At 31.5% G+C, this 22315-nt stretch overlaps 2 protein-coding genes and 2 long non-coding RNA genes across 5 annotated transcripts; 2 read left to right on the top strand and 2 right to left on the bottom strand.

Moving 5' to 3' along the window:
* The first annotated feature begins 256 nt into the window (after positions 1–256).
* LOC113794898 (tetratricopeptide repeat protein 39B-like) lies at positions 257–3881 on the top strand. Its single transcript, XM_027345052.2, is given in 11 exon segments — positions 257–1715; positions 1775–1907; positions 1978–2258; positions 2316–2383; positions 2442–2498; positions 2500–2594; positions 2665–2829; positions 2887–3004; positions 3065–3262; positions 3328–3359; positions 3414–3881. Coding segments are annotated over 11 exon segments (2016 nt in total). The 5' UTR covers positions 257–1210; the 3' UTR covers positions 3778–3881.
* A 74-nt stretch (positions 3882–3955) lies between these two features.
* Positions 3956–5786, top strand: Bap55 (Brahma associated protein 55kD). Its single transcript, XM_027345075.2, has 5 exons — positions 3956–4100; positions 4161–4430; positions 4484–5328; positions 5391–5477; positions 5536–5786. The coding sequence occupies exons 1-5, from the start codon at positions 4076–4078 to the stop codon at positions 5614–5616; spliced, it is 1308 nt and encodes a 435-aa protein (XP_027200876.1). The 5' UTR covers positions 3956–4075; the 3' UTR covers positions 5617–5786.
* A 251-nt stretch (positions 5787–6037) lies between these two features.
* On the bottom strand, positions 6038–7265 carry LOC142646043 (uncharacterized). Its single transcript, XR_012847062.1, has 3 exons — positions 7132–7265; positions 6701–7060; positions 6038–6629 (listed from the first exon to the last, which is right to left on the bottom strand). It is a non-coding gene; the product is annotated as an uncharacterized LOC142646043 (long non-coding RNA).
* Positions 7266–18793: 11528 nt separating this feature from the next.
* On the bottom strand, positions 18794–21932 carry LOC142646042 (uncharacterized). 2 transcript variants are annotated; one of them, XR_012847061.1, is made up of 4 exons: positions 21735–21932; positions 21492–21665; positions 19023–19139; positions 18794–18948 (listed from the first exon to the last, which is right to left on the bottom strand). It is a non-coding gene; the product is annotated as an uncharacterized LOC142646042 (long non-coding RNA). The 2 variants fall into 2 exon arrangements; XR_012847060.1 differs by lacking the exon at positions 21492–21665 and having other exon boundaries at positions 21735–21920.
* Positions 21933–22315: the final 383 nt, after the last annotated feature.

Below are 22315 nucleotides of genomic sequence, written 5' to 3'. Positions count from 1 at the left end.
TATATTGAATCTTCGAACCAGGCAGGCAGCATTTGCATCTCCGACTGACTGAATGAATGAATGAATGAATAGAGTTCAGCGACCGATACGGTCAACAACGATAAGACAAGCAAAATGCTGGAAATAGGTCATACTCCCATCATGTTTTTGGTTGTCTTTCATTGTTGTTGTTGCTGATGATAAGGATATCGGCCACTGCCGGAAAATGTTACTTTTCATTGAAAATTGTTTAGTGGCAAAACTCGTTTTGATGTTGAATTTACAATTTGTATTGGTTTTGCTTGGCATCTTTCATCTTCACTGTTCCACTTGTATTCGTTTCCTGCATGCCATTGCACATTGAGCCAAATTGATGATGATGATAATCATTTTGGATATCGACATGGAACAAACAGCAAACAATGTTGCTTTGTTTATTCCATGTTCGAATCTTGTAAAGTTGATCAATAAACACTGATATTGTTTGGAGAATGTTGGATTCAGAACTCAACAATGTCGTTCACCTTGCTCTGTGAATTGTTTATCAAGGAAATTATGTTTCATTGCAGGGATGTTCGCTTCCAACACAATTGAGTAAAAATAGCCTGACGAAAAGCCAAATCAATAATTTGCACTTTCGAAACAATGTGATGCATTTGCCAATCGTTGTCACCTTAGCCATTTTGAATGTTTCAAAATTTAATTTCGTTTCGCATTTAAATCACATTATAGGGAACAATCATTTTTATCCTCAATCGAGGACCAATCATCGTCATGATTGATCATTCAATTGCCTTTCCCTTTCACAAAAACTTCATACCAATCATCATGATTGTGATGTGACCAATACCAACACACACACACACACACACACCAATCATATTTGGCCAGTCCATTCAAACTCTTTGCTTTTTTCAATTTTCTCTCTTTCCAAATGGCCACAAGTTGTTTTATTCACTCACCATTCATAATCGCATGAACATGGCCATCGTTGAACATTGAGACTTTTCACATTCGAATCTGTTTGCCACAATGTTCATTTCGAAACGGATGCCTAAATCTCTGTAGTGTTGACGCATACAGACATACACACACACAGTAACGGTTCAACGTTCGATACCAGAGTGGAGATAACTAAAGCTGCAGTGATTCAAAGTGACTACACTATCGTTTTTTTTCAGTTTGTTTCAGTGTTGTCTGGTGAATCAGTGAACAAACATTGAACGGCAAAATGGCCACCTTGTCCATCGATGATAATCCCAATCATGTCATATTGTCCACGATTTCGGTTGATGACAAACAAGATGAATTCGAAGATGCCAGCGAAAACATCTCCAACAGTGATAGTGGTCATTCCAGCCAGATGACTTGTTCACCCGACATATCTGTATCGTCCCATTCCAGCGATGATGATTTGACTGCCAATGTTGTCGATGATGATGATCGACCATCATTGGAAGAATCTTTGGCCGATATTGATCGCCTGCTTCATCTGGCCTTGGACAATCGTTTCCACGAAGCCTATGAAGGAACAGAAAAATGGTCCCATTGTAGCCTCTATCATGCGTTGGGCAAAGCAACACTTTCCTTTCTCAAAGGATGTCTCACACTCGAGCGACCAGAAATTCAAACAGCGTTGGACAATCTCCGCAACTGTATGGACGTCTGTCAGCGGGAAAAGCGTTATTCGATGACCAAACTGGTCTGGAGACCCAATTACAACAGCTACACTGATGGTAAACACAACCAATTCAATCGAAATGACATTCATATTTTTGCTTCATTCACATCCTAGTTCAAATTCATGCCGAACTATGCTATGCCGAAGCATTATTGATGACTGCTTTGATGACTTTCCTCGAAGATCAAAATCTTTTGAATTTGGTTCGCGGTGCATTCCGTATCCGAGCCTGTTATCAATCATACAAGTAAATTCTATTGCTATCCAAGTAATTCCTATTCATTCATCTCACATTCATTATAATTCGCTCAACATAGGGAATGTTTCTACATCCTCAACAATCGAACCGAATGGGGCAGTGAATACTCCCGACTTCACTTTGAATCCGGTGTTCGATTAGGCATCGGAACATTCAATTTGATGATATCACATATGCCATCCAAAGTGCTCAAATTGCTCGAATTTGTTGGCTTTTCGGGCGATCGACAACAAGGTTTGCGAGAACTTAAAGCATCCACTTTGCTTCAGAATGGACTTCGTCGTCCGTTGGCCGTATTGATAATGTTGGCATATCAATGTTATGTCGAGCATATCTTCGGTAGGTTTCATTATTCGTGTCCCATTTACAACTCTATCAATCACTCAATCAATTTAGGTCTAGGCGATGGCGACATGCAATGCGTCGATACATGCCTTGATTATGGCCTTTCCCAACATCCGGATGTATGTGATCACACATCACATTTCATTTAATAATGCCTAACCATAACTTTGATTGCAGGGAGCCTTTTTTCTTTTATTTCTTGGTCGCAAAAAACAACTAACCGGACAGATTGAAAGAAGCAATCGAAGCACTGACAAGATGCATATCCGTGCAAAATGAATGGAAACAATTTCACAATATTTGCCATTGGGAACTCCTCTGGTGCTATGCGTATGTGCTATAATGTTTATATAACTTATTATGTTTGATGTGTAAACGAGTTTCACTTCAACCAATACAGAGTTCAATGTGACTGGATTAATGCTTCCAAATGTGCCGACATTCTCAGACAACAATGCAAATGGTCACCCGGAGCCTATACATATCAATATGCTACATTTCTCTATATGATTATGGTCGAACAGAATAGGCCCGAGTTGCAAACAGAAATATCGCAACTGCTCAAGTAAGCTAACGTAACATTCCACGCACTTCTTTCATATTGTTTTTTCCGCCATTATAGACGAGTACCAGAACTACGGGTCAGGTTTGCGGGCAAAACAGTGCCAGCCGAGAAATTCGCCATTGTTCAATCGCAACGATATTTCGACCACGACCAACAATTGGTCCTGCCAGCCATCGTAAGTATCGTCGCTCGCTTTCTTTCGTTGTTTGATCTCTAACTTGTTAACATTTGCAAGGAGTACATGTACATCTGGAATATATTCGCCGTCATTGGTCAGACTCCTCATCTGTTGAATCCGATCATAGAGCGTGTGGAAAAGTATGAACAAATTGAACAACAAAAACTGTCTGAACCCGATCAACCACTAGATGATTATTGTCGATGTCTTTTGCTCAAAGGAATGTGTCTCAGACACCTTCAACAACATTCACAAGTAACAAATAATCTTTCTTTCATGGCCAATCATTCAACTAATCACTCTGTTTTTTCTCTCTTTAGTCGAACGAATGTTTTCTGAAAATAATAGAATGGTAAGTCATTGCAAGAATAATGCATCATATCCTTACATTGATTCAATTTTGCAGCAAGGATCGAATCGAATCGAGTACTTATCTCATACCGAAAGCTACACTCGAACTGGGACTCAACCATCTCAAATTAGGATTGCTGACCGAAGCTAGGCAATGGTTGGATCAGGCCAAAACATATTCCGGCTATACATTGGAGGCCATCGTTCATTTTCGCATCCATACCGCTATCCGAACTATCAACAGCAGGACCAAATCGCAAACACTCTCCGAACATGATGACGATTCAATCGATCAATCCAACGAAAAACCGCCCGAACCTGGTACTATTCGAACCATATGGAGCGAACTATCAAAACGCCTCACATTTTCCGACCAAACTATCGACGATACGTTTGTCGAATCACAGACCAAATTCTAGATTGTTATCCTTGTAATTGCTAAATAAGAAATGTGTTCGCTTTAAAATTGTCCCCTTAAGAATTGCATACAAAACTTATTAAATAAATAAAACTGCAACATTCACGAATGGAGTCTATTAATTCAATCGTCAATTCAAAATTGTGGCAAGCGCGCGTGCATGGATTGTTTGGGTGCGCCAATATCGGTCGAAATAGTCGAGAGAAAAACAACGATTTTTCCAAACAAAAGATTTTTTGAAAAGTTTTTATCCAATTTGTTGTGATCCATATCGCATAATCATCCATTCACAATTCATCATGAGTGGCGGCATATATGGTGGTGGTGAGTTCATTTGAATTGAAAACATCTTCTCGAATAGAAATTAATTTTGAATTTGAAAAGATGAAATGGGCGCATTGGTATTCGATGTTGGTCATCATTCATTTCGCGCCGGTTTCGCCGGTGAAGATTGTCCAAAAACCGATGTTCCATCATTAATCGGTTACATTGATGATCCATCCGAGTCCAATAATAAAATGGATATCGATTCTCAGTATGATGCCAATGCTAATAACATCAATTCATCACAACGTCGATACATTTTCGATACTCCGGGTATTAAAAGTCCCAGATCTCATATGGAATTGACAACGTTCTTAAAGGATGGAATGAGTAAGTTATCATGACTAATCTATCGAATTGAAAATTGAATGTCGTTTTGATAGTTGACAATTGGGATCTATTCGAAAAAATGTTGGATCATATCTACCAAAAACACTTGAATCTCGATGCATCTTTGCATCCTGTATTATTTTCCGAGGCATCGTGGAATGCTCGTAGTAAACGTGAAAAATTGTGCGAATTAATGTTTGAAAAATACAATATACCCGCATTTTTCCTGGTTAAAAATGCCGTGTTAGCAGCATTTGCCAATGGACGAGCAACCGGTGTTGTACTTGATTCTGGACAAAATCAAACATCGGCCGTTCCTGTGCATGATGGCTACGTTATTCAACAGGCCATCATACAATCACCCTTGGCTGGAGATTTCGTCACCAACCAATGTCAACAATATTTTAATGACAAAAACATTGAAATCGTTCCCTATTGCATGATTGCATCCAAAGAAATTGTTAAGGAAGGCGAACCAGCACGTTGGACAAAACGAGCAAACATTGCCGATAATTTGACAAAATCCTGGCGTAACTATATGATCAAAGAAACGATTCATGATTTCAAAGCATCAGCATTACAAGTGGCTGATTCGGCTTACACGAAAGATGTTGCCGAGACAATGCCCTCCATACATTATGAATTTCCGAATGGCTACAATATGGATTTGACGGCGGATCGTTTTTTGATTCCCGAAGCATTGTTCGATACAACGCAGATCAAAGGCATCACATCCACGGTGATGGGAATGTCACAGATTGTCACTGCAAGTATCGGATTATGTGATCTTGAAGTACGTTCATCTTTACATGGTTCAGTCATTGTTACTGGCGGTAATACTTTGATCAGTGGTTTTACTGATCGATTAAATCGGGATCTAACGACTAAAACTCCTGCGGTAACTATATTATCATATCCAATGCACTCCCCTATCTAATCTGAATTTGAATCTGTTTTCAGAGTATGCGATATAAATTGATTATTCCAAGTTCAACATCTGAACGTCGTTATGCTTCTTGGATTGGTGGATCGATATTGGCTTCGCTGGTATTTCTTTGATAACCATATTTTCGCTCTGATTTTTTCTGATTTGCTTTCTTTTCAGAATTCATTCCAACAAATGTGGGTTTCCAAACAAGAATACGAAGAAGAAGGAAAAGGACAAGTCGAGCGTAAATGTCCCTGAATGTGGAAATTGACTCCAAAAACCTATGAAGAATTTTACAAACGCAACATATTCATATTTGACCATCATTTATTTGTCGTACAAAATTTATCCATTTCAATAATTATTGAATCTAACAATTATTTCATTGATCAAATAAATTTTTCATTAATAAACCAATTTATGATTTATTTTATGGATGAAAATGTTCAGTGTCATCATTGATGATTCAATAGGCAATAATGCCAAAAACTGAATTGCATAAATGAAAAATTGCGAATAGGTAGAAAAGTGTCAAACCTTTTTTATAGCATGTGGTCATTGAAAGTAGTTTAGCGAAACAAAAACATAGGTCAAACTAAAATTGAAATAATCAATTCATCATTGAATATGAATGTATAATGAATGTTTGAATAATCATTATATATCCAATGCTCCAAAACACTATGTTTTCATTAGATAAGTTAGTATAACAGATTCAATTTTATAAGATCCAGTGAGTGATTCATTTTTGATATGAAACACAAATATCGTATGGTGATAATCTGAATATCACGAGATGATCAAAATGTTAATGGTAGCATTATATGCAAATCTAATTCATTATTCAATGGTCAAGGATTATCACTAAACAAAAGATTGCCAAACATAATCATAGACAATTGCCACTAATTCAATTTCGGTTCTTTCGTTGAGGTATTGGCCTATTTCGATTCTCTCGCAATTCTCTGTTGCGATTGTGGAAACGGCATCATCCTGACCAACAAGCCATTGTTTCGCTCTCTCATTTTATGTTATGTTACCGTTTTTTTGGGTACCATCTCCAGATAGGACCAATGTATAGAACCGACCAATAGGTTAATAATGATATGGATGAATGAAAAGTAGGATATAAGTTGTTGTTGGTTGAACAATTCGAAACAGAACAGAAAAGAACGGTTCAATAGACAATACGATTCATGTTTAGCACATTAGAAAAACATCAAATAATTTTTCTTCCACCATTCAGATTATCCAAATCATATGCAACCAGTCTTTGCAAGAATTCAAAATGACTAGCCTAGAAAATTTATTCAAATATAAATTAAAATAACGAAACACTTACATTGAGATTATTAGATCATTGTTATCTGTTGATAACAATTGAATGATTATCATGAGAATAATTGAGGATATGAATCTAATTAGTTGCAATCAAAACTTGCCGATTTTGTTTTGTTGATCAACATCATGGTTATTCTTGATGTATGTCAATTTTGTTGTTATTTCTCTGCATATATCTTTTCTGGGCATCAAAAAAGTAGAAAAATGACTTTACTGTAGTTTTATCATCATCATGATGAAGGTTTTTTGTTAGTTTTTCGTCGAATTAACAAACAAAAAAGGAAAATATTTTAAATTCAAATTTTCTAATATTATTTCCGCATGTCAAACAAATTGTTCACTCGATCGCTGCTAACATCCTCTGTAATTATTGATTTTCAATGCAATCAATAAATGCTAATTTTATACAACATATCTAATCATTCATCTTACCCTATGATGTCGACAAAGTTAATTAATTTCATTAGGGGATAACTGTTGCATTTTGGAGAAAATGACCGAACAATCAATGTCAATAGGAAAACAAAACAAACAAAAATTCAATTCAGCCAAATGTCAAATCAATCAAATACAGCCAAAGGCAGGGAGGGTCATACATATTAATGTTATCGAAAGAGTCGAAAACATTCTCATCGAACATTTGATTGGAGAAAAGATTCAACTTTTTTGAAATATCCATTATTTTTTCAAAAATCAAATTCAAATCAAACACAATGATGAATTGAATGATTAATCAATGTGTGTCTGTTGAAAATGGGTGCTCTTGTCTTTCTGTCCATTGCATTCGAATTCAGATGCAAAACAAATCCTGATGTGCATTTGGCAGAACAAACTAACCGACCGGTCCAGTTATTATTGATTGTATTCAATAATTATCATCTTGTCCTTGCTCTCTCTCTCTCTCTCTCTTGCTGTGTCCATCTGTGGTTGGATTCTCTTTCAGAGCAACAAGTTGAACTTCCTCTTTGCAATTAGAATTGAGCATTTTTTTGGTTTTGCTGAAGTGGAAAGAAAAAATCATTTAATTTCTTTCGGGTAAAGATATGATCTGAATATGCAACTAAAATAGTGGTGGTTGGTTGGTCGATAAATTAACTTTCTGTCATTATCCACAACATGATTTGATGATCTTAGCGACCTCTATCAAAATTTTTTTGTTTAAAATGATGTTCAAAAGATAGGCTGACAGAGATGTCATAATTTAGCAAGAAAAATGAAGCAAATTGTCACACAACTTTCTTTCCATCATTCCAACAACAACACCTACAAAATGACCCTTTTGTCCTTTTTTCTTGGAATGAAATGCGTGAAAATTCAGTGATTTATAACATTGATTGATAGAACATTGTCTTTGAAAAACATTCAATTAACATGTTTCACCACAGTCATATGAATATCAACCATCAAATTACAATCATAATAATGATGCTATTCACCCATATTATAATAGTAATCTTTCTGAAAAAGACAAAACAATAACAGATTTTTGAAATACAAGATGATCCTTTCAACATAAACATATAAAGTGATGAATCAATGAAATGCTAATGATGATGATGGATGAATGATGATTACATTTTTGCTGTTTCATAATCATTCATGTTTCAAACACAACCAAAGATGACTATGATTGAATAGATTATATTCATGTTATCCATACACAATCTGAATATCCACATCATTCAGCAAAAAACCTTTTTCCATCCATAGAATTGGTTGAATAGGTTTCGATCAAGGAGAAAATCCAAAATTGATAATTTTTAATTAAAATAATTTAATTAAAAACAACATCAGCAAAACGAAAAGGAACAAAATTGCCAATTTTAGAATGGATGACTGAAGAAACAAATCATAGCCTACGCGACATTTTTCCAACAGATCAATTCATCAATGACATTGATGATGATGATATCATAGGAAATATTTTCCTGAATCAATGCTAAACAGGTAAACAAACCGAAAAATCGTGTTTGACCGTTAGTTCAAAGGTCGAATCGAATGTTCATGTATTTTGTTTTTCCTCGGAAATTCAACTTGTTTATCGAAATAAGGATTTCTTTTTGCAAATCTCTCTACTCCCGTTGTGGATTACACAAAATGATTAGCGTCTGTAAGGCTGGTGTGTGAGGTAGCTAGCAATGGTGTTAATTATAGAATTAATCATGATCAAATCCACAGTCATGGTTAACAGCTTTTTTTATTGAAATTTTCTTCGGAAAAAAATATTCAAAGCCAAAAAGGTTCAAGTTCAAAGTTTAAAACACAGCAAATTAAATCATGCTTTTTTCCAACGAATCCAACTAATAATTCATGCAAGAAAGTTGAAGATTTCTACAAAAAACCATTTCACCTTCATCAATTTTTCATTTTTGCAAATTAGAAAAACAAAAACGATGCATCACCCAATGAATATTAATTTAGAGAAATTGATGAGATTCACTCCAAACAATGGATGCTGTCTTTATTTAGATGGTTTATTATTAGTACTATCATCATCATTAGTATCATCCACACACAACATTTAATTTGATTTCCAAATCTGAACAACAACAAAACGCAGTGGATATTTAGATTTTTTTGTTTTGAAAAATTCAAAATCATAATCACAATGATGATGATTAATTTGAAAATATCAAATTCAGTAGGCAATGTGATAAATGAATCCAAAAACATCTTACGAAAAAACAAAAAACATATTTTGTCAATGTGTTTTGGGCACCACCATCATCATCTCTATTTTCAGTGTCAAATAATTTTGGCTTGAAAAATTCATTAAACTTTCAATTGAAAATCTCCCAAAACAAAAAATTACAATGTTTCATTGAAATGTATGTAGAAAATACTAATTTAGTCATCATTCCCAAAACAATGTTTTTTAAACTTTCAACAAACAAATTGGGTGTATGTAAAGTGTGTTTCTTTCTTTCGATTCAGTTTTTTACTGATGATAAGCAACACAGAAAAATATTTGTCATTTTGTGCGTTGCCACACTTTCCATTTTTGGAACATGAGGATCATCAATTTTGGTTGTTGTTTCGTTACGAATCATCTTTTTTCATATTTGAAAAAGTCAATGAAAACTCATCGATGAATTCGTTGACATTTCAAGTTTTTTCACTTGATACTATTTAAGATGATAATTTTGTCATTCAAATCAAACAAATGAAATTTTTTCCTTTCCGGAGCTGAGGGCGTCATAATATTCACACTCGAAAAAAGTGAAATTTAATCAAAAAAATCTTGCTAATTTCACACGTTCTGAATATTTTTTCAATCAATAAATTTATTGATTTCCGTTTAGAGAAACTGAAATTGATGTCAACTTTCATCATTTTGCGAGGTTATTGGTTATTATGATTTTTCATTTTTGATTTTCTCATCGAAACAAACATGTTTGGCGAAAAAGGAGTTTTTCCCTCATTCAAATAACCTGATTGATTTGGAGAAAATTTTGTTGTCAAAATAAGTTTTTGATCTTATCGAAACACATCTCATAGTAGTTTTCTGATCAACCGATAAGTTCAAAATCAAATAAACAAAGAATTCAATTTTTTGTTTCAACAACAGTCACAAATTGAAATCCAAATGAATAATGCTATATATGCAAACGAAAAAGATTTATCAATCTGTGTTTGTTTGCAAAAAAATGAAATGAAAAAAGGGCTATAAATTTGAAGAAAAAGTAAAATAGACAGGTGATAACAACTGTTCACTGAACAACAAGTGATTGAAAATTTAAAGAAATGAAAAAAAAACGAAAAACGATTAATAAATTTTCAATTCATCCATTCAATCAATCAATCAGATAATGCACATTGTGTGCGTGTCGTTTTTGGACTAAATTTTTATTTAACAAAAATAAAATCCGCGTGTTGGAATTTTTTTCACAAATTTTCATTTTGGATTTTAAATTGAAATCCAAAAAAACAAAATTGATATTTATCAGTGACAGATCTTTTTCTGCCGATTGGAATCTTGATTTGATTGAAAAAATCTTCCGGGAAATGTCACAAGAAATGGTGATGATGATATATGTCGATAATAATGATCATGAAGAATTCAACAAAATTCAATTCATCTAAATCTGACTGACTAATCCACTACCCTACTATACTACTGGATTGGAAGGAAAAATATGATTTTCCATTTTTAATAATGATCATCATCATTCCTTGGTGTGTGTGGGTAAATGGAAAGAAAGATAACATGATCAAAAAGATAACTATCATAAACATCAAACAAGGATTATCGTCCATTCATTCATTGATGATCCATGTCATAATTCTTTTCTCATCATTCCGCCATACACCAAAATGCTAAATCGTGATGGAAACAAGCTCAAGGTCGTACAATTTCAAATACCATCAAAATTATGTCATGAAAATAACAAACTCAGACATGACACATACTACCTGACCTGTCTTGTTATGCCGAAATGATGGTTAGCAAACAAAAACCCTACCTCTACATACCCTTGTTGTTATAATAAAAATTTTGATGACCAAAAATGAAATAAAATTGAATCAACTTGTATCAAACAAGTATTTGTTTTTCTCAACAGCAACATTGTTCGGTGGGTGTTTACCATCATGATGATAATGAAATGTCAGTCCATTGTATGCATATAGTATGGATGTATTTACAACTGGTTTAGCATCGGCATTATGGATTAATAATAATAATCCAGACAAGCCTTCATGTTGTCGAATGGAAACAAACAAAAAAAGGGCGATCAATCAACAGTTTTTTTAATTTTTCGAAAAAAATTAGCAAATTCCATTTAGTCAAGTTATGATTATGGTTGCCATCGCCATGGAATCACTAGTCATTAAATTTCAAAAAACAGCCAATCTTCATTTCGGAAAGATGCAAAGCAACAACAACAAAAAAAGGGTAGTCATAATTGATAATCTCCAGCTAGATCTATGATCGATGATAATGATTAGGGGCAAAATATGGCAAAAAATAATTCATTTTATTGAATTTGGATGTTTGTTTGATGAAAAATATTAAAGCTTTGACCATCCGATGAAATGTGATGGCCAATAATTGCCAATATACCCTATACACGATTGTTGATTGATCGATCGCTAATGTAGACCACTAATTAATTCATTCACATTAAGATTGTATCTTGCTTTTTGTTTATCATTTATTTTGAATCTCTCAATAGATCAATAGGATATTTGATCGGGTAATCATCATACTTATCATCAAACAAGGATCAATCATATCATAGATATTGCATTCAAAACAGTCAATATTACAAGCATTACCTGCATATAAATCCAGGTTTTTTGCCAACAACCTTGAACCACTTAACTAATTAACGAACAGAAAGAAATAAACCGGTCATACAATATGAAAGATTAGTGCTAATATCCAATATAAGATTTCCGAATCACAACCATTACAATATCATCATCATACTTATAATTATCATTGAAACAACTGCCAGATAACATTGTTCATAACCAGCAGTATTAACAACAAACAAAAAACAAAACTAACTTATTGACAACTTATTGACAGATAAAACATTTATGCTAATAATGCTAATACAAATTGAATCATTATTATTATCTTTCGCATGGGTCATTCAAATCAAACCGATAAACATTATCTCAATGTGTGCAATGAATATGTTGGTGTAAACCGGAACAAAAAAGTGTTAAATTATAAGCAAGCGAAAAGAAAAGCAACCATATTATTTAATGTGAATTAACTAACAAATTATACAGTTGTAAATAACTTAATCAACATCATATCATCATTATTCCAGGGATTCATCAAAACCAAAAACATCATTTATCATTTATGTGATGAAATATGGATCCAACTAATCGATGAAGAATCACACAAGGTCAAACCATTTGTTCTTCTATGGATACCAGAAGGAAATTGCTCACGAAAACATCTTTTTGGTTGTTACTCGAAACGGATAATCATCTTGATATAATTTCTCACGAATTACATGAAAATAGTATTCTGATCTATCTGCAAGCAAAAATGTTACCAATTGTTTTTTGAAGGCCGTTCATCATCATCATTAATAGGAATTTATTGAATTTGATTTTTCTCCCAATTCACAAAGAAAATTCCAATGCTAATTCGACGACCGACTATCAAACATTGCCAATTTCAAAACCGAATTACAAGATACGAGGATGATTGAAAAAGCACAAATGTTTCAATATTCGAATCATATTGTTGGATTTTATTTTTGAACTTTCATTCCAAGCAACCACGATGCTAAATGAATATATGCAATCAAAAATAATAAACATTTAGGTTAAACGAAAATGTTTTTGGAACTTGACCCCCAAAAATCACCAGATGATGATGATTGATTGAATCCATATTTAGAAATGTGAATGTCATTCCTTTTCATTCTTTTTTTCTTTGCACGTTTTTCTTTTCGGATTTTAATTTTTCTAAAAATATGCACACATCAAGATTAGCTATTGAAAAATTTTGATATGAATGAATGCTATTCAAACAACAACAAAAACAATTAGCCTTGATTAGTTCTAATCGAAAAGATTGGTATTCAAAACAAAACCCAAAACAAAACTAGAGCAACAATTATCATATTGAGAGTTTTCATGCAAGTCAGGTACGAGAAAAACAACATTCAACATGAATTAATATCATTCGCCAACAATAACAACAATTTCAACATAATTTTGACTCATTCTTTCTATAATGATCATCATCATTATCAGCAATACAAATTATTGATGAAAATGAGAATATTCAATCAAACAAAGAAATCTGACACAATTCATTTCCAGGTTGTCTCTCATTGGGTTGATTGTGAACAGGGTAATTATGTACAAAAAAACGGAAATCAAAACAAAATTAAAAATTAATAATATAAAAAGTAACACAAACAGAAATGGCATTTGGATTCCAAACAACCATTAATTAATCTACTTTTTGTTTGTTTACCATGAAATCATCATCAAAACAAAATAAACAAGATTGCATCCTTGTTCACCAAAAATAAAATCAAACGTTTTTTCGTTCTCTTATTCATAATAATATGATGATGGCACATTATGGTACCCTTTTTTCCATTCATTCACTAAATCAGTTAGTCAGTCGGTCAGTCAGTCAATCGAAAAATTTAGTTTAGTTTTTTACCGAACAAAGGTCAGATTTATTTCTGCTGTAGCATCGGGTCAATTAAACTAATTTTCTCATGATAATAATGATGATTATCGTTATCATCATCAGATCTCAATAGCTAATTATGAAGCTATTTTATTGTCTTACAACCAACCAAAAACAAATAAACATCATATTGAGGATGACGGTAGTTTTATTTCAGAAACAACAACAAAATCAGATCAAAATCAATGAGATTAGCCAAATATAAGTCAGTGTGTGCATCGACTAACATCAAATTGCTATACATTACACAAACTATACTGAAAATTCAGGATTGCCGATGATTAATGGATTCTCGTCATCATCATATAATAGATGTTGAACAACAAACAAACAATGATTCATACTAATTTATAGAATTTTTCAAAAACAAATAGGCCAATATCAAAAAAGTATATAAATTATTTTAGTTTTGTTAATGATGATAACGACCTTATGATATTTAGCCAAATATTGAACAATGATTTATATCTAAAACAATTTCATGTCTTACCCATTCAATCATTATCATCATCAACAACAAATCAAATCTTCATTATTATTATACAATACGGAAAACAACCAAACAACAGCAAATATTCTCTTCCTCATAATTATGATAATATAATTTTGTTTTCTCGGTCAAACAAATAAATCCCGCATTAATTCAGATGATGATGATGATGATGGATTAAGATGTAGACCGATAATCGGATAAGAATTTGTCATTCTTGTTTCCTTGTTCTGCAAATTGCCCTTCGAATGAATTCCATGAATGAATCAGATGAAAAATAGTTAATTCGAACCTTTCAAAAGTTGTCAAGTTTTCTTTGGCGAACTGAAAAATTACCCTCCATCATGATTGTAACACCTGTGAGATATCCTGATTGATTATCATCATACAATTATCATTCAGTCAAAAAAATCAAGAATCTTTAAAGGGTGATGCTATCACCATCATCATCATTCTTATTGTCATTCAATTAATTTCAAAGGACGACACTCACTACAATCCAATCAATGAGTGTGTCAGCAACAGAAGAAAAATCATCTAAATTAGGATGCTACTAGATTTTTGGTTATTGAACCAACCAACCAAGGAAGTAGCAGTTTCCTACCCATCAATTCGAAAATAAAATGAATTATAGAAATCAATCTTGTTTTTTATGCGAAAAACGGTAAAAAATCATTAACTAATAAACCTTTTCGGAAGATTGGCAACTGAATAAAGTGAATTGATCGATTATCTTCTTTTTCAGTTTTTACCACACACACACAGGTTGAGTGGAAAAAAGATTAACCAAAAAATGAAAAAAAAACATTGATTGTACATGATATGAATCATCATCATCAGGATGATTAACATCATTCATTTTCATTCAGTTTATAATTGAAAAGGATGCAAATTGATGAATAATGAGGATGAGAATGAATTCTTGCTATGTTTGTTTGTTTAATCGTGCATTCAAATTATGAATGGCGGTTAACTCATTGTAAATAAATAAAGGGGAAAAAATTTGATGAAGCTGATGATTGAAATTGCAAAAACAAATCGATTTTGAATGAAGAATCCTGATGACAATTATTTTCCAATCAAACAAAATTTTCTTCTCACTAAAACTAAAACTGTGAGGTGTCAATGCAATCAATAAGTTTGGTTGATTGTGAATGGATAATACAATGTATCAAACTCATCCAATAATTGAAAATTATATTTCCGCATTAAGAACAAGAAAACGTTATGATTGGATTTGTTGTTGCTGGAAAAAACTAAACAAAATTTCTTTGCTTATGTGCACGATATTTGAATATCTAAACATGTGCATCAATAAACATAATCGGTACACACAAGATGGGTATGTAAAAATTCATTCAACCTATATTTCAAAACATTATCAATAAGTGAATGAATCAACAACAAGATGCGGAAGAGATTTTTTGTTTGTTTAGTTGATGATCATCATCATACCATAATGTTAAGCTTTTCTATGAAGATGAAAATATTGAAAATTAATATCATGATTATTACAGCAACAGTGAAAGAGAATCCAAAGGTGCGTTCATCATTCAACATCATCATCATTATCATGACAATCACCAACAAAGCAAACATGAAAAAAGAATCTTTTCTTTGAATATAAACTGAATAATAATCATATGATAATGATGATGGACATTTGAAAATTTTAAAAAAATATGATGACAACAATGCTAGCAGTAATGGATCTTGATAACAAGACAAATCAATTGAATAGGATTGAAATTGTAATAAATTGAGAAAACAAAAATCATTAGGTTTTTTCGCTGATGTTTATGATGAAAAAATCATCAACGACAACAACAATTCATAGAACACACACAGCAAAGCAAAGCAAACATAGGTCAATGTTCAAATATTGATATTTGCATTGTTTGTATATATTTGGAATGGAAATCAATTTATGCATCAATATTGAAAGGAAGATATGTGTTTGATAATATAATAATGATAATGATTATTTAGCATATTATTAACCATATTTTCAAATGAATATATTGAAGCTCTCTTTCCGATTTTAAATGCATGTATTTTGCATTCAATGAATTAAAGTTGAATCCATTCAACACAAAAGACCACACCAAATCATATCAAATCAATCCAACATTTGTTTGTTTGTTTCATTCAAAATCAATGAGGATAATATGATTTGATTTGTTGATGATAACTCCTTTCATTTAACCTTTTGGTTTTGCCCATTGTGATGATCATTATCCAAATGATTTTATACATTTTGTTTGTTTTATTTTGTCAGGTCAAGATCATTATCATTTTGATCTTAATCAGTTTGATTATAATCTAAATGATTACTTTGAATCAATGTTTGTTTGGCTACATTGTTTGTTTGATGGATCTAATGATCGATTAATTGAGAAAAGGGTTGATTTTGCTTCGAAATTCAAAATAAAATATCATTAACTACCGGGTTCGTATGACGAACATTTTTGAAACAAAACAAAACAAATCCAACTAATTTAAATTTTTCATCAAATTAATTGTTCAACAAACATCATCATCAGTTTGAATCGAACAAAACAGGAAAATTTTTAAATGACAGCAATTACGCACACACAATAGATAATTTGGATGTTCCGTTTTTATTGATTTTTTCATTGCATAATTTGCCAAAAAAAGAATAACAGTTTGAAATTATTATTTTTCATCTAATAAATGAACATAAACACGAAAAAGAGCACACAAAAATCATCACTATTTTCGAAAATAACAAAGAAAGAAATTATCATCATGCTTTCAAATGGCCAAAATGAAAACAACAATCAAAACATTATCATCATCATTATTGGTCAAGTTTCTGCATGGTAATTTTTTGAATGTTCACGACATGTTTTTTTAGAAGTTTTACCAATTAAAATGTCTTCCGTAATCTATTATCCACCATCGCCACAAACAGTAGCCGAAATATCGGTCGGCTAATTAAGTTTACAGCAACAACAACAAATTCAATGTAATTTTCACAAAATGAACTTGACCATCGGGTATTATTGTAAAACAGAAAAGATTTTCTATTTGGGCCAAAATAATACAAGGCTTCCTGATTAGCAAATGAGACAATGAAACGAAATGAATGAAAAACAACAAAAGATTAATCAAAATAAAATTGATCATCACCATAATGAATGAACAGAAACCCCTTTTTCATTTGAAATTAAATTAAACTACTCATTGGTTACATCAGCCAAAAACATTCAAGCATAAATCATATCAACAACAAGCCATACAATAACTGTTGCCTGGAAAAAACAAAAACAACAAAACAAATCGGAATTTTCAAACGCATCTTTATCGCCAAAATATCATGATCATTATCATTATGGTGATGATAATGATAAATTCAATAGAATATATAATATATCTTGATCATCATCATTATCATTATCATCGCTCGATCGATGGATAGATTGGAAAACAAATGATGTTTTTCTGTTGCTGCTGCCGAAAACAATTAACCCAGTTATTAATATGTTCAGCATGTCCGTTGTTGTTTCATTATTTGCGAAACAACAACAAAAATTTCCAGAAAAAAATCAAAAAAACTTTTCTTCTGAAAACGAATGAATGATGCTTCATCACAACAAAACAAAATAGGCTCAATAAATGACCAATCCATTATAAATCCTTTCTTGATCGTGAATATGGAATCATCATCATCATCATCATTATGATTTGAGTTTCGAATCCATAGACCGAACAACGACATATCAATCAAACCAAATACAAATATGACAACTATTTAACAAACAAAGATAATCTTGATTTTCGAAAATGTAAAACGCGATCTGTTCCTGGTGGCTTGTTTTTTCTTCAGAAAATTGAAACAACTTTTTCACACGCAAATATTAATCCAATCCTGGTTAATTCAGGGCAGAATGAACCTATTTTCTCACCAGTTATTTGCAATGATGAGAATTTCAAATGAATCAAATTTTCAAATGTACAAAACACATCAGTTTATCTAAATCACATTGAATATTTGTTTCGTAAAAAATCCATTCATTATTATCATTGAATTTCGAAAAAGAAAAATAAAACATTTTTGTTCAATAAATAAAAAAACAATCAATCAATCAATGAATTTTTATCTTATTGAATCTGATTTCAACATTTTTTTTGCTTTGCTCGTGTTTTAATATCTAAAAATCAAATTAACACGGCAATAAAAAAGAAAAAAGATTACAACATTCAAACAACAAACTGTTGTTCGAAAAGAAAAAAATGGATCGATCTTTTCTGATGCTTAAATCAAGGTCGCTACAAAGACTTTTATTTATTTTGATGGTTATTTGCCAAATGTTTTTTTCGCACTATTTTAACAGGAACATCGCCAAACAAAAATTCTAAGGTCCATTTTGTTTAATTACATTTAAATCGATCAAATAAATAAATAAATTTTCAATCATTTTTATTTCATAATCATTTTTGGATGAATATAGCATGAATAAAGTTCATAAATAAAGTTGACCAGTTGCATCACAAAAAATTGCTTTATAAATTCTTTTTCTTAACTCTTTTAGTTCTTGCTTGATGTAGAATCGAATTGCTATAATGAATGTGAATAAATAGTGCATGTTATCATAATATTGATTCATCAACAATCATAGTATGTTCACTTACTTTACTATAGTGCCAATGATTCCGGCACAATTTGGCGCTTAACAATTGCAAATTGCTGGATGTCATATTTCTCCAATAAATAGTATTGAATATACCAGCAAATAAGGCCAATTAAACCTATTTTGAATATTACAATATCAAAGTTATCAATTACTGAACAATTAAAGAGCAAATGTCTCAATCGATTTGTATGTTGATTATCAAAATAACATTCAATAAAACAAACATCTATCAATAGATCAAAATGAATTCGAGAAAGAAAAGAAAAGAGAAAAAATCCAATACTGACACAATATCTATGAATGACACCAAAACAAAAAACAAAATCCTATTAGATCATTGTAAATGGCTTACGAAATTAATATTGTTTTTTTCTGTTATTGCATAATGAAAAATGTGAAATTGTAATAAATTTTTGCATAGAATTTTATCAATTATTTCATCTATCAAACATACACACGTTTTTTCTGATTGATTTAATCATAAAATACGTGCCTTATACATTTCGAAAAACAACAGGTTAATTAATAAGATTGCATGCCAAAGACATTCACTTGAGCAGCAGTAGTGCAAATAAATATCAAGATGTAATAAAAACATAGAAACATGTTACTTTTTGGAATATTTATAATAAGATAATGACGATAACATGATAAAGATGCCACATATAATTACATTATAATTATTTTTTTATCTTTTAACCAACTAAATTAAATTATGTAACAAGTAAAAGTATGAAATGTTAGCATAATTATTTTGAAACAAACAAAAACAACCACAACAGACCAATCATTGATTGAAATGTATTTATTTTAATTGAATTTTCAATTCGATTCGGATATTGAATCAAACTAAAATAATCACTATTATTGCCAACTGTCAATCAATTAGTGATTAGTGCTTTTTCAATTTGAAATGATTGATGTCCATTCAAACAATCAAAATCAATAACAAGATATTTAAGAAATGCATTAATGTCATCATCATTGGATCAAAAGGGCGCGTTACACACTGCTGCTAACAACAACAACAACAGATGACATTGAACATTTTTGCAAACAAAATCAATTCTTTTTTAGTCAACTGAATTTCAAAAAAAGAAAACAGATCAATAATGAAGCCTTTTCCCTTCATCTGTTTCAATTCTGAATAGAAATGCTTGTTACAATGATAATAATGATGATGTCAAATCTAAATGAATTAGACAAAGCTAACAAGACATGAATGTCAAAAAGACGATCTTTACAACATTATAATTGAGAAGAAATGAAATGTAACAAAACAACTAAACCACAGGATATTGAATGAAAATGTAATAATTCAATCGATACAACTGAAACAATCAACAAATAATGTTACTATTCAATCGATTCAAATGACATATTTTATCAATATCGATGTGTGGTGATAATCATTCAAGGTGGAGCTATAGGCTGATGATTGTAGGCTGTGTTTGATGACCGATAAATTTTTTTCGTATTGAAACGTTTGATTTAATCGATCAACGATCAATAAGTGTGTGTATTTGACTTTTTCATCAATTCACAATCCGAGGAAAAAAATTTGCTTGGATCAAATCGAATCCAAATGCAAATACACAGTCGTAATGATCATTTTGCCATTCTCCACACAGCTTCCTTTTCACCATCACTTGGTATGATCTTGATCTTTTTTCTCAGATTGACAATTCATCATCAATTTATCATCGAAAAGAAATTAAATGCAAAAAATGGATTGCATTTGATAATTTGATTTTCAACTTTCACCATATGTTATGATGTTTCCGTGGATCCGAATAGACAAAACGCCCATTGAATGGATGAATTGAATTGAATGGTGAAATGGTCGATAATGTGAATGAAATGATCAATAAAGATATGTTATTATATAATCATCATATGCCAAATATTAAAAACTATCACCACAAACACCGTCTTCATCATAATCATAATCATGGTGGCGGAAAAATGAATCAATTTTTTTCTCTTTCTTTACTTTCGGTTAGGCCAATCGTCAAAGATAATGATGATGATTGAAAATGATTATCATTATCATCATGGATGCAAAGAAAGTTTTTTGGCTGATGATAATTATCGTTTTTGTTCATTTTTTGTTGAAAAAAATTTCAAATATTAAATGAATATATCAATCATTTTTTGGAAAAGTCAAAATTAAAATCTTAATAAAAATCTTCATCATCATCAGACAAGACATCTTTAGTTCCGTTTCGGAGAAAAGTCGACCTAATCTGCCGACACATCTGCTGCTGATTGTGAACAAACAAATTGCAAATGGAAAAGAAAAATCCATAATTAATAATTAAAATGTATATGTTTTGTTGTGTTTCAATCAAATATCAATTAAAAACAACAAAATTAATAAACAAAATGTTAATGCATCATCATCATCAGCATAGATTATAACCATGGTTAAATTGTTTACATGAAAACTATTAGAAAAATAAACAACCTGGTCTATACAATGCATTAAATATGCTCAACACGTGTAATATTTTTGTGTTCGACATTGAATGGATCGGATAGCAGAAAATCAATGATCCACCAATATGATTGGGTTGAATGGATATTATCCAGACATCGATCGAAAACATCAACATATGATAACCACTATGATAATTTTCTTCTTCACTCGAATAATAAAACACAATCAATTAATGATTGAACAAAACTACATTTTAAAGATTATCATTACCTTGAATATCACACACTAATCCTGCAACAACAACGACTAAAACATCTTCCGTTGGCATCATATTTTTGAATTAATGATTTGTTGTTATTGGCAATATTAAAAACAGTAAAAAATTTCGACTAATTTTCAATTGAACAACATCGATGACACATGATCTATTCAATCGATTGATAATCTCAAGTGCAAAATAACAAAACAAAATTCGAATCGAACGATCGATTCATTCAAGGTTGTTTGTTTGCCTTTCATTCAATATTGACAATTAGCAGAAAAGCGAAGGAATTCCGGCATTGAATGAATGTTGTTTGCATGCAGGAGAAAAATTCCATCGTCCTTCAGAAGGTGACATAAACATAAATGACATTCTGATCTGTGTAATGATTACCTTGATGAGCGATGCAATTCTATATCGATATTCAGGTAAAAATGCTTCAACAGCAAAATCAATTAAGATTTTTGTGGATTTTGCTCATCACCATCATTAGCATTGGGAATGTAAAATGTGTTTGTTTGTTTTCCATCAGATATGTTTTCATTTGATTGATGTTTCACCATTAATATTGATTGATGTTTAATTGAAA

This window comes from Dermatophagoides pteronyssinus, unplaced genomic scaffold, assembly GCF_027571235.1.
Source record: "Dermatophagoides pteronyssinus isolate colony J.1.1.1.1 unplaced genomic scaffold, Derpt_VIB-CSIC_2022.12 sq0041, whole genome shotgun sequence".
NCBI lineage: Eukaryota > Metazoa > Arthropoda > Arachnida > Sarcoptiformes > Pyroglyphidae > Dermatophagoides > Dermatophagoides pteronyssinus.
This window is presented reverse-complemented; position numbering and strand designations above follow the sequence as displayed.